This window comes from Polistes fuscatus, unplaced genomic scaffold (genome assembly GCF_010416935.1).
Source record: "Polistes fuscatus isolate 324 unplaced genomic scaffold, CU_Pfus_HIC Scaffold11, whole genome shotgun sequence".
NCBI classification, from domain to species: Eukaryota; Metazoa; Arthropoda; class Insecta; order Hymenoptera; family Vespidae; genus Polistes; species Polistes fuscatus.
Genome location: NW_025113009.1, coordinates 128,913 through 141,943, shown reverse-complemented (window position 1 = coordinate 141,943; position 13,031 = coordinate 128,913). Strand labels below are relative to the sequence as shown.

The following is a 13,031-nucleotide window of genomic DNA, read 5'->3' as shown; positions in this document are numbered from 1 at the left end:
CACTTGTCTCAACACTGTCCTTCTTCTTCTTCTTCTTCTTCTTCTTCTTTCAGTTATACACCGTCTCTTTGAGGAATAATTTTGATTAAAGGGTAGATAAAACGCCGACGATTTACGAATGATAAGCGACGTAGGAATATACTCGAGAGAAGAAAGAGAGAAAGATAGTTAGCCCTTTTTTCTCTCTCTCTTTGTTAACGACTACGAGAAGAACCTTGAAAGTTTTTTTTATGCGCTAACCCGTTGGCGGGAGGATGCAAACACGCTAACTACGGCTTATTCTTCGTTTAGCCGTGAAAAGCTCGCGACTCGCTGACATTTTCGCGCTACGAAGGAAACAACACTCCGTGCGTATCGATTTGACGCTACGCCTACGAAACCGACGAGATCACCTTCCTACCCGTCCAAGGGGGAAGAGAGAGAAAGAGACAAAGAGACGAAGAGAAGTAGAGAGGGAGAGAGGGAGAGAGAGAGAGAGAGAGAACTCTGGCGCCCTCCGTTATCCCCACCAATATCACTCGTTGCTTCCCCCACTCTACGACTCGCTGTTCAATCTTTATACAATGATTTACAAAAAGATTGAAACTTTATCAAAGTAATGTTCATTATTTCAACACCTTTTGTTTCTAATTAATAGCACTATATATTTATTTTAAATTCGTACTTTACAAATCCTTACTTTTTTCTCCTTTCAAAGTCGTTAAGAAATAATTCTGGACGTTTTCATCGCGTTGCTCGTTTTTAGTCGAGAGCCAAGTACCGGTATCTTGAATTCATAGTAGACGGATGAATCATCGTCTTTGGCTCTTCGCTGAAGGTTTAATTTCGACTTACCCGAAAGTCGATATCGCCCTTCTCCCAAAATACGATCCCTGTATTACGATAGAAAATTGTTCTCTCGACTTGACGGAGAAAACAATTTTTATCAAAATCTTCTAGTTTTCTAGTCTAATCACTAGTATTTAAGAACAATTTAGTTGTGCATATTTTAATATGCATCGACGATAAATAAAAACTATTCCCCTGTCGAGTAATACATTTTTTACAAAATTTTATTTCGATAGAAGTTTCTTACCGTGGAATGCTAATCCATTGTTTAAAACTTTACGCCGAAAAAAAATATTCTTCTTTTATACATTCTTTAGACTATTAAACTTTGTTTACGAGGATAGATGATAAAACTATGCATAAAAATCCTTATTAAAAGCATACATATATATGTATATATATATATATGTATATATATATATTCCCATTAATCGTCAGACATACTATCTTCCTCTAGCAGTTTTTCCTTTTCTTCTAATTTAGTTCGTGCAATTAATTCTTTAGCTGGATTAAAAACACCATTTGTCTGTACATTGCAAATATAACATCTCGTAGTCTTCTTAAAGTGTTCTAAAGCACACTTTTCACAGAAATAATGTTTACATCTGTAAAAGAAATAATCATTTAGTTATCTCGTCATTCAATTGAAATATATAATTATAAATTGTAGAATAAGTACTTTGTAATAATTGGATCGGTGAAACTGTTTCTACAAATAAAACATTTAAATGGCAGAGATTCTTCGTCGCTATTAATCTCATATTTCTTGTCATCTTCGTCTCCGCTGTTGTTATATTCTCCGGTAGCTGCTTCTCTTTCTAATTGCCATCCCAGTTTATAATCCGAACGATCGTGAAGAAATTTACAACTATCTGCGAATAATAATAATATAGTTTTATAGATAACTATAGACCAAACTGATCATTTAAATTAATAGCAAGAATTGTCAACCTCCAAAGCCACAAAACCCAGTCTCTTTATAATCCTTGCATATGTCCGGTTGATAGTCCCATCTGACCGTTGCTCTGAGATTAGCTGGAGCACGGATTGGTCCTTTGCGAACCATACCACTGGACGCATTTCCTGCCGCAGTATCTCTTTTTTTATAATACTGTGCATAATTATTAAGACCTCTATAAATTTTATCATCTTCTTTTCCTTCAAGCTCCTAAAAACAATATTACACCGATCTATTAACAATATGTTAACAATTACAATGGAATACTAAAAAGAATTATTTAAAAATGACCTCATTAATCTTCTGAGCTTTCTCGAACAAAGCTTGAGCATCCTTATCCTTTTCGGTTTCTGTTTCAAGAACAGCAGTTGCCCCCTGATCGCTTGGTCCTGCTGGCATAGGTGTCCTGTTGCTTTTATAAGAAACAGTTACGCTATCGTCCTCGCTACTGTCATCATTAGTAGATTTGTGATGATATCGCTTTGTGTTTGTCTGTAAATTACTAAGATTATACTAATTTCCTAATCCTTATTATAATATGAACTTAATAAAAAAATAATCTTTAAAAGTCTTTAAGGCATGACGTGTTAATACGTCGTGATATTACATTGAGATTAATAACCTACATAAACCCTTTTAATATTTACTTACACTTTGTCTCATCGGATTACGTTCATCGAACTTTTTCTCTTTTTTGACAACCGTAGTTTCATCTTCGCTACTTTCTATAAGATAAAATATTGAAATTAAAATAAGAAAACGCGCATAACCTATAAGATAGTTAATCGAATTTATATAATAAAATTAAAAGATTCTTAAAACAATTTGAAAGTGACGTTTAATCTTTTATATATTTTCTTACCATCTTCTTCGTCTCCTTTACGCTTTCTTGACACTTTACCTCGTACTTTTCTTTTTTTAAATAAAAAAGTACAATTCTTTTTGTCTGCCTCTTGCTGCACGTCTTCCATATTTGTTTTGTAAACAACTGTGGTCGTGCATCTTTCTAATCAGACGCCACTTACATATATTAATTAGTTGATATTTCATAGAGAACTCAGGGTATGTATTTCCGATATTCTATAAAATAATTATGATAGTATTACTCTTAATTAAAGGGATTTATTATCATACATTAATTAAGTATCTTTCAATTCATTCCATATATGCGGTATTTTTATTAGGTTATATTATGTTTCCATATATGTACATACATGTAGAAACGGTAAGAGTAGCTTAAGAATAAAGCGGTATGAATAAACGGTAAAAAATGTGAGATCGTGAGGCATTTTTGTAGCGTTTATTTTTATTTTCTGTTTTATTAAATATTTTATAGTAGAATTAACCTCGGTATAGGTTCACTACACACCTTCACACCGAACCAAATCCTACATACATATATTTCATAATGACAGTTATAAGAGTGTATAATTAAATATACCTAAATCTTTATTTAATATTTGCAGATCCCTTTAAAATCATGAGTAATAAGAAGAACATGGCAATTGATTTCCAAGATAATATGATATTGTTAACAAGAAAATATTTGAAACGCAAAATAATGTGTCCTGAAACAAAATTTCGACATCACATGAAAGAACGTTTACATATAATGGATTTATTGAAACGAACCGTAGAAATGGGTGAAAGTAATTCTGCGTTACTGATCGGTCCAAGAGGCAGTGGAAAAACTACAGTATGTATTTTAATGTTTTCTCATATATTTATGCAAGCGATTGCCAATCCTATAGATTTCTTTTATGGATATCTATGAATTTTTTAGCTCATCAACAGCGTATTAGTAGAATTGTCCACTTTGAAGTTTTTTAAAGACAATGCTCTAATAGTAAATCTGCATGGTTTAGTACATACCGATGATCGTATAGCATTGAAAGATGCTACGCGTCAAATGCAATTAGAAAATGTAGTAAATGATAAAGTATTTGGCACATTTGCAGAAAATTTAAGTTTTCTATTAGAATCCTTAAAATCTGGAGACAAGAAACACACTAAGCCGGTTATTTTCATACTAGATGAGTTTGACTTGTTCTGCGAGCATCATAATCAGACTCTGTTGTATAATCTTTTTGATGTTGCTCAGTCTGTACAAGTGAGTATAAATGAAATAACGTATGCATATGTTCTTGGCATAAAAATCTTTTCTTAAATATTTACAAATAATTGTGTGTGTTTTAGGCTCCTATCTGCGTAATAGGCATAACATGTAGATTGGATGTTATGGAACTTTTAGAGAAAAGAGTAAAATCAAGATTTTCGCATAGGCAAATATTTATTTTTCCCGGTGACACTTCCTCTGCTGAACAACCAACGTCTGCTTTTGACGATCGTTTAGAACTTTTTCAACATCTTCTTAGTTTACCTGATGATGAAAATGTAAATAAAATAGAGCAACAATATGATGACTGTACAATAGATCCACACTTTGGTTCGATGTGGAATGAATATATTAAAAGTTTAATTAGTAATGTTACAATGGTAAACTTGTTGAAAAGAATGTATCAGATTGATATTAGCGAGAGAAGTTTCAGAAATTTCTTAGCAGTCGCTGTTTCAACGTTATCAGAAAAGCATCAAAAATTAGAAGTAAACGACTTTGTAGAAGCAAGTAAAATGTTTTCTCAAGATGATAAAATATTAATGCTTGAAGGTTTATCCGTACTAGAAATGTGTTTAGTAAGTAGCAATGTTACAAGTATTACAGATTAGATAAATTACAATATATGATTTTAAAATACAATCATTACAGATCATAGCTATGAAACACGAAACAGAAGTATATGATGGTGAACCATTAACTTTTGAAAGTGTCTATAATCGATATGTTAAATTTACAAATCAAAATTCTTTCATTCATTCTGTTCAAAGACCAGTCATCATGAAAGCCTTTGAACATATTAAGGTAAGTTATTCTATTAAAGACAATTATTATAACGATTACATCGCAATATAAACTTGCATACATTTTTTAGAATTTAGAATTTATAATACCAATAAGTAATGCAAATACAAGAATCGATAAAGAATATCAAAGGTATAAATTTTCTTTGACATCTCAACAAGTAATGGATGCTGTGAAAAATTATCCAGGACTTCCTACAGAAGTCTCCCAATGGGCATTAAGCAGTCTATAATGAAAATATGACTTTGTACAAAATATTGCATACGATAAGAGACTTTCAGATCTGTAATTTCATTGTATTTTAATGTACTTTACATATTGTTCCCTTTAGTAAATTCGCATCGTGTAAAAATAATTTCTTTAGAAAGGAGATTAAGAGATGGTACGTATGATATATCAATGTATCATTCGTATTAACAACATTATAACAATGTATATTCTTGTTTTATATTTCATAATGACTTTAAATAACTAATACGATATCTCAACTCGTTTCTTTTATAGAAATCAATTTTTTCATAATACATATCAAATATTATCATATCTAACAATTGTAAATATACTGTACGTTTGTCTTTTTGTCTAACAATAAGAATTCTATTAAAGTCTTATGAAATATAGAATCGTCAGTTTCCAATCAATTCCTGTCACAAAATTCAATATAAAAACGTCCATTATAAACGTCCGTATATAATAGTCGAATTATATTTAAACTAACAAATTTTGAAACAGGAAAAATATTTTCATCGAAATACATATGAAATGTGACAAAAATAATCAAGCGAAATCACATATAGACTAAATATTATGTGAACTTTGTTCTTCCTATTTATTATTAATACGTGTTATTCATAATTAGATTATAGGAAAGAGCGTGAACAAATTTGAATATTTATTAAAGAATGTGTGCTGGTTGTATACGTTACCTTGAAGTATGTATGAATACACATTTACAAAAATGTTTATACATTTTTAATAAATTTATATTCACACGAGAAAGATCTACTTTTAACTAGTTGTTAATTGATCCACGCCAAGTGTGATGACATATTTCTTATAGGTGCCATAGAATTCGTCACTGCATGTATTGGAGAATTCAAAGATTTTTTTTTTATACCTAAACTGTTAATGTTTATCAAATTTCCTTTACGTTGTTTTTTTGTAATGTATGAATTATGACCTATTATAAATATAATAACATATAAGAGTATTCTATACGTAATATATTAAATATCTATACAATCAGTTATATTTGTACTTTTTATTTACCTGGATTTATTCCAACAGGATTCACTTTACTTAAAGTATCAACTAACTTGGAAGAATCAAAAGCAGACATTGCTCGACTCACTCCGATCTAAAAATTTATACATATAATATAAAACATTAATAACTTCAAATATTAATTATTGACTTTGTAAAGATGCACCTGCATGTGTCGTATTCTATGTTCTACTAGATCTGCACCGAGTAATTCTTCATCTTCTTTCATTCTTATCGGTAAGATTTTATCAATTAACTGAAACATATATATATATATATATATATATATATATATATACAACTTATTTAAATCCAAACTACATAAAAAAGAAATAGCTTTATATCTTACCCACAACAATATTATGGAAGTAATAAAACTCCAACTGGACAAACATAATACAGATAAACTTTGCACACCTAACAAGTACCAACCTCCGCCTAAATAAGAATGTTTATTCACTTATCTTTTTCTTCTTTTTTTATACATACTTATACATATTTCATAAAAATATCTCTACTGTACAAACCCTTGAATAAACCACTTCTGCCGCTGGTAGTGCCTAGAGGATACGGATTATCGGCGAACAAGCCAATAGCTATAACACCCCATACACCACTTGCTCCTAATGTAAATGTTCTTAATAATATAAAATAGTATAATTTTCTATGGACGATTGATAGAATTATTGTTATTAACATAAATATACCATGCGTAGCGGATGCTCCAACAGGATCGTCAATGTGTATTCTATCTAAAATCGGCATCATAAAACAAGTAATAAATCCACCTATCATCCCTATTATTATTGCTTCCCAAGCGCAATATAAAAAACATCCACCTATTAAGAAGGTACAAAAGTTAAGATTTTCTTATTTCAAGTTCAACACTCTTATATTGGATATATTGTCATCTTCAACCTGTAACAGCAACCAATGCTCCGAGAATTCCGTTTATTTGACTCAAGATATCAATCCCATTTGGATTAGTCAAACTAAATCCAAGACCAACTAAACCACCACCCATACTAGCCATCATCGTAGAAACAGCTGCTCTTGCAGCATATTGCCAGCGTTGACCACTTACACCATATGTACTGCCACTGTTAAATGCTAACCATCCCCACCTATTATAATATATATGTCATTTATATCGTTTTATTATATAAAGTTAGTCGAAATTTATAGAGATAGATTAATGCTTGCTATTACCATAATACAAAGAGCCCCATTATAGCATTTACAGGACAGCCCAGAGGTAAAGGTTCTATTCCGAAATCATATCTACCTAATCTTGGTCCAAGCATGATAGCACATGCAAGAGCTGTATTTATATAATACTTAAACATTTATTAATAATCTCTTAAATTTGTTCAATTACATAATACACTTTACCTGAAACTCCACCCACAAGATGTACTGGCCCTGATCCAGCTATATCAACTACACCCAAGGATTTTAAAAATCCATGATCACCCCATACCCATCCTGCTGGTATACAATATACAATTGTATTTAAAAATGAGAAAAGGCAATAAGCTTTAAAATTACATCTGAAAATAAATATTACACATAATTATGTTGGTATCATCATTTATATTAAATACCGAAAGTACCTTTCAGCCATTGCCCCACTAACAATAGTTGTAGATGTGGTAGCAAAGCTTAATTGAAATAAGAACGCAGCACATATGGGACCCATAAGTTCGCTACCTACGGGTGGATCAATTAAAAAACCTCCGCTTCCAGCAAAAGGATTAGTGGGTTTATTCAAGCCAAAGCTTATACCAAATCCAAATAGCCAATAAGTTAATCCACCAAGAACTATGTCTACCACATTCTTCATCATTATATTAACTTCATTTTTTAAAGAAACGCATCCTGATTCTAACATACCAAAGCCTAAATGAATTTTTGTGTTTTTCGTAAATAAAAAAAGATATTTTTATTTTACTATTATTAGCTGTGTACTATAACTTCAAAATATAATAATGATTTACCTGTTTGCATGGTGAAAATAATAAAAGAACTGGTAACTATCCAATTACTATCTTCTTGAGTAAGATTGTATATCGAACTTACATATTCATAAATGGTAGTAGTGTTAGTAATATTGCGTTCATAACTATCTATCTCCATATTCTGCAAAGGATTCTTTCAATACCGAAGGAGAGACTTCTTTTGGCTTCCGAAGAAATAACTAAGTAGAACTCTTTCAGGAAAAACAAGTTAAAAATTCAAAAGGTTTGGACAAACAGGTTAAATATTAATAGGACGTCTCTAAGTATGGTTGCATGTTAAAGTTAGAATGGAAGCAGGAAATGAGATAGATGCATTGAAAGAGCATGGTCATGAAACTTATTGAGTTTTCAAATTGATCCTTTTTAATCTTTTTTTATTGGCCCACATCCAGCCGTTACATTAAATTTTCCACCTTACCATACAAGTAGCAATTTCTTTTTCTTCTTTATTAACTGAAATAACAACAAATTACGTCAATATAATAATACTAGCCTAAATACAAGAAAATGATATATCATATAGACTGTGTAAATATACGATTTTTTTTTTCTTTCATTTAAGAATATTTGTAAAATACATTATTAGACAATGTCTATGTAGTTAAATTCCGTTTATACATGATTATTAATTTGCACTAAAAACATCAGTAATTATAAAAAAAAATTAATATCACACAATACATAGAATATTTTATTTCCACGACTATGATTATTTAGTAATTTCTTTAATATCGTTCGACAAAATAAATGAGCAATAAAGTGTGATCAGCGCTGATATTATTGTGGTGTGATTATTGAATATTTCTTGTAATCAATGTCAATGATAATTATACAAATTAAAAAAAAGCGTAATTAAAGTAAAGCGTTTTTGTCTTCATATGAGAATCGCATAAAATTTGTAGAGGAAGCAAGATCAAAGAGTGCAGCGCTAACATCTTTTTAAACATCATCAGATTACTGAGGGCTTTTAATTTGATTACACTTTCAAAAGCGTCTATGAAGACTACATCGTAGATGATAGATTCTTTGCTGTTTCTTTTTATTTTAAATTTTTTTTTTACTTCTCAGCATTAACCAAGATTCCAATTATTTTTAATGTCCATAGACATTTTCATCGCTGTAAGCTATGTACAGGAAGAAGTCCTCCTCGTGATGTTCCTAATAAAGAATTTCAAAACTTGTATTAAACTTATTTACCATATGCGTGTAGTTACTTGTATAAGAAATAAATTAAATCCATAAACAAAACACTGCCTTAATATTATCCAAATTTGTAATGATTATTTTATTACCGCATAAAGAGATCCCATGGTAGCGCTTGTAGGAGGAATGATATTGTTAACAAAGAAGAACAAGGCATCTTCTGGACGAAGGTGAATCCTCTTGCGGATTAAAAAGTAAAATTGTCCAACGGTCAGATCAGATGGTACAAGATATTTTTGTTTATCCAGATCGCTAATTTTGGCTTTGGGTGCCTTTTCAACGATCACCTGTCATCACATTTATCGTGTCAATTCTTAGTCAACAAAATTCAAGGTTGTATCATTATCTTATTGTTCTTAACTCATTTCTATCATTGGCAAGTTGCCTGAATTCAAAATGATTCAACAATTGCATTCTAAGCATGTCAAGAATATAATTAACAACTCTTTTATTAAATATTTATCCAAGTATTTCCAATGAAAAAAATGAAAAAAATGAAAAAAGAAAAAGAAAAAGTAACATCGTTAGAATTAATTAAATCGAAAAGAAAAACAAATATTTTAATCTTAGTCTATCGCAAATGAACAATAAGTTCGAAGTGTAACCGTAGGATCGATAAACTTGAATAATCGTAGGTCGTCTGGACGGTAAACGATACTCTTCATTTTACCGTCTCGATATCGATTCATGACGAATTCAAAAAAGAAAGAAATTCTTTGTTGGTATAACAAAAAAATGTTTTTACACGGCGCAATAGAATGACCTTGATAAAAGAAAAGAAACCGCAGAAAGACATTAAATATCGGACGCAGTATTTAAACGTTTAATTTTGAAAAAATAAAAAGAGACAAACGGGGCAAGAGAGAGAGAGAGAGAGAGAGGGATAGAGAAAAAAGAAGTAAAGAACAATGTAATGAAAGAAAAGAAATGAAAAAATGTATCGCTTAGACTCGTTTATCTTATCAAAAATGTTTGACGAGTTCTCTTCTTTTCTCCGTCTTTCTCTATGACTGGTGTCTGTTTGTTTGTCTCTCTGTCTGTCTCTCTCTTTCTTTCTATAGATTAGGGGAATGAAACGTAATATTTGGCCTCTTCTTAATATCTAAATAAATGTACTTACAGGAACCCTGTCCGGATACTTTCGTCTTATTTTTTCACCTTCTGCCTTTCTCTTCTCGAAAGGGTGGCCCTCCTTGTATTCAAACTTCATCGTTCTTCTTCTCGTGCGAACGGCACGAGACGTAAAACCTCTGACACAGCGACTTTCTTTTCCTTCCTCCTTCTTCCTTCGCTACAGATGCGCGTATGTTGTACTCTTCTTTCTCTCTAATACTTTTTGCACGTCGATGGATGAAATATCTGTTTTATTAAATTTCGAATAGGTTTAGAATAGGAGATGGCTAGAGAAGGAAAAAAATAAGGAAAGAGAACAGGAAGAAATACGACAGCAACGACGACACAGACAACTTTCTACAACGCTTCTGTCACAACAATTCTTGTACGTCACTTGGACTGCGCCTTAATGTCTGACTTTTGATTACCTTAATAATACTCGACGATTTAATAGGAAAATTCTACGATCTCACGATGAATCACCGTACGATCGCCTTTTCGAACGATTTGTATCTAATTGGCAGAGTCACGTTTTACGTATTACCGAATACGAATCAACGATATAAAGATCGCCCGTAAATGAACAAGCGGATAAACTTAGGCTCAGACACTCATACCAACTTCACTTCTAACGAAGCTATTTTTTTTAGGGGTTTTTTGTTTTGTTTTTAGATACATAGGACTTTTTTTTATGTAAATATACAATTTAGCAAGATTATTGTTTTATATATATATGTAGAGATTGTTTTTTATCTATCCTTATTTTTTAGATGTGTGCTAAGTAAATAACTACCTTTTATTAAGTCGTTCTTGTTCACGATACAGGTTATGTACTCCAAATTAAATTGTTGTTTCATAAACTTTTGTATATAACAAAATAATCAATTTTAATATAAATATATTGTTAAATAATTAAAAATGATTAGAATTTACTATTACTTATTATCACAAATATACAATTGCATTATAAAAAACAATTGAAAACTGGCCTTTACTATTAATTTTAAGTCTTATTTCATCTTTCCAACGAATTAAAACTTTAATATGCCTTAGTTGGAAAATTTATAGGAATTTTTCATTTTTTAGGACTGAACTGAAGAAATGTTTCAATTAAATCGCTAGTGGGATCATCACATCCCTGATGTTTCTTTTCGTTGTTAAAACATACAGTATTTCAAAGTAGTCATCAATCCAAATACTAAGCATAACCATCATCATTTAACTTTAGTTATTGAACAAGAATTAGTTTTTTCAATCGGACAATGTTGTTGACTATAATTTTTAATATTAAAAAATTCTAAAATAAATAGAACGACTTCTATCCCATTTTGCTTATCCTACTATATCTTATAAAGTATTTCTGAATTTCAACTAATTAATATTTATATACGTCTTACATTGTTTAAAATGTGATGAATTTTATTTTAATTAATATATACAGATTAATCTGCAATAGATTGTAATAAAAACTTTACTCCGCATCCTCCTCATCGTCATCTTCTTGACTATTAATCTGGAAGTATCTTAATTCGTATGTCTCCTTATCTTGAGACACTACGCGTAACCAGTCACGCAATTTGTTCTTCTTTAAATATTTCTTCGTTAAATATTTAAGATACCTGTGTTAATAAATATGTTAGTATAAACTGATATATATATATATATATATTAAATATTCCTTACGAATGCCTACTTTATTTGAAATGGAGATGCTTAATCTCACATAAATAATTATTAAATATACATACTATAGAATATATCATTTATATATAGTACATACCGTTTAGAAAAATCAATGTCGCTGTTAACCGAAAGCTTCATTTTGTTACGCTCAATGGAAACATTATTTCCAAAGTTACCTGTCTTACCGTTTACTTTTATTCTTTCTTGGAGGTATTTTTCCTAAAAGTTTAAAATTTGTAATCGATTAATTACTTCTTTACCAGACATATAAATAAAAACTAAGCAAAACCGAACAACAAATATAGTAGGTATGAATGTATGATTAATAATATGTAAATAGAACAAATAATATCGATAGTAGGATATTAGCAGTGTATAAGAATTAAAAAATATTTGCAAAATTATGATTCTCTAAACGTATGAAAGGTTATAACTGTTGCAGTTGAAATTGAGGTTAGATACAATTTAAATGTTTGTTGACAAAACAATGGACTTATAAAAATATAGACATAACAATAAATATTATAAAACTTACAAAATTAGCTACATCCATAATATTATCCTCTACAGGATGCGTGCAGTCGATCGTAAATTTGACTGACACTTTCTTTTTCTGGCCCTTACCCCGAAGGGCTTGCTTTTTGCTGTTTGAGCCTTTGGCTTTTTTAGTAACCGTCTGAAATAAAAATATTAAATAAAACAAGATTTATTAATAAAAAAAGATATACTAATTCTAAAGTAACACGTGATAAAGCCATCAAAATGTTTTCACAGCCAAAAATATATCGATTTTGTTTTACGCCATCTTTCCAAATAATCGACGTTAATTAATACACGACGTTAAAATGCAATTAAATCTTTTACATTGTAATTATAGTTTTATCATTTAATAGCATATGTAATCCTTATAATTATTATTTTGTTCAAAACCAAACTTACCACAGCCATACTTGCTGCTTAAAAGAAATTGAAAAGAATCTTCTGCACCGTTGCGACACTGTATCAGGGTTGCCAACTTTTCCTCCTAGAAAAAAAAAACACAACA

General features: G+C 30.5%; 4 protein-coding genes across 6 annotated transcripts; 1 reads left to right on the top strand and 3 right to left on the bottom strand.

Moving 5' to 3' along the window:
* Nucleotides 1-47: 47 nt before the first annotated feature.
* LOC122526618 (E3 ubiquitin-protein ligase RNF113A) lies at nucleotides 48-2,829 on the bottom strand. The gene is made up of 6 exons (XM_043650157.1): nucleotides 2,649-2,829; nucleotides 2,438-2,511; nucleotides 2,078-2,278; nucleotides 1,780-1,996; nucleotides 1,508-1,700; nucleotides 48-1,433 (listed from the first exon to the last, which is right to left on the bottom strand). Exons 1-6 carry the CDS (start codon nucleotides 2,755-2,757, stop codon nucleotides 1,256-1,258), a joined length of 972 nt encoding a protein of 323 aa, XP_043506092.1. The 5' UTR covers nucleotides 2,758-2,829; the 3' UTR covers nucleotides 48-1,255.
* LOC122526617 (origin recognition complex subunit 4) lies at nucleotides 2,764-5,705 on the top strand. The gene is made up of 6 exons (XM_043650156.1): nucleotides 2,764-2,848; nucleotides 3,253-3,482; nucleotides 3,570-3,896; nucleotides 3,983-4,480; nucleotides 4,554-4,706; nucleotides 4,777-5,705. Exons 2-6 carry the CDS (start codon nucleotides 3,267-3,269, stop codon nucleotides 4,936-4,938), a joined length of 1,356 nt encoding a protein of 451 aa, XP_043506091.1. The 5' UTR covers nucleotides 2,764-2,848; nucleotides 3,253-3,266; the 3' UTR covers nucleotides 4,939-5,705.
* On the bottom strand, nucleotides 5,501-8,492 carry LOC122526615 (putative ammonium transporter 3). Its single transcript, XM_043650155.1, has 11 exons — nucleotides 7,967-8,492; nucleotides 7,583-7,868; nucleotides 7,362-7,519; nucleotides 7,179-7,290; nucleotides 6,888-7,093; nucleotides 6,677-6,808; nucleotides 6,497-6,592; nucleotides 6,319-6,407; nucleotides 6,136-6,225; nucleotides 5,976-6,063; nucleotides 5,501-5,886 (listed from the first exon to the last, which is right to left on the bottom strand). Exons 1-11 carry the CDS (start codon nucleotides 8,103-8,105, stop codon nucleotides 5,726-5,728), a joined length of 1,557 nt encoding a protein of 518 aa, XP_043506090.1. The 5' UTR covers nucleotides 8,106-8,492; the 3' UTR covers nucleotides 5,501-5,725.
* A 30-nt stretch (nucleotides 8,493-8,522) lies between these two features.
* LOC122526620 (gamma-aminobutyric acid receptor-associated protein) lies at nucleotides 8,523-13,031 on the bottom strand. Of its 3 annotated transcripts, XM_043650160.1 has the most exons (5): nucleotides 12,926-13,031; nucleotides 12,522-12,662; nucleotides 12,084-12,205; nucleotides 11,097-11,922; nucleotides 10,471-10,549 (listed from the first exon to the last, which is right to left on the bottom strand). In XM_043650160.1, the coding sequence occupies exons 1-4, from the start codon at nucleotides 12,932-12,934 to the stop codon at nucleotides 11,775-11,777; spliced, it is 420 nt and encodes a 139-aa protein (XP_043506095.1). In that variant the 5' UTR covers nucleotides 12,935-13,031; the 3' UTR covers nucleotides 10,471-10,549; nucleotides 11,097-11,774. The 3 variants fall into 3 exon arrangements, with proteins under 3 accessions (XP_043506097.1, XP_043506096.1, XP_043506095.1); XM_043650162.1 differs by lacking the exons at nucleotides 11,097-11,922; nucleotides 12,084-12,205; nucleotides 12,522-12,662; nucleotides 12,926-13,031 and adding exons at nucleotides 8,523-9,145; nucleotides 9,280-9,477; nucleotides 10,732-10,923 and having other exon boundaries at nucleotides 10,311-10,549; XM_043650161.1 differs by lacking the exons at nucleotides 11,097-11,922; nucleotides 12,084-12,205; nucleotides 12,522-12,662; nucleotides 12,926-13,031 and adding exons at nucleotides 8,523-9,145; nucleotides 9,280-9,477 and having other exon boundaries at nucleotides 10,311-10,923.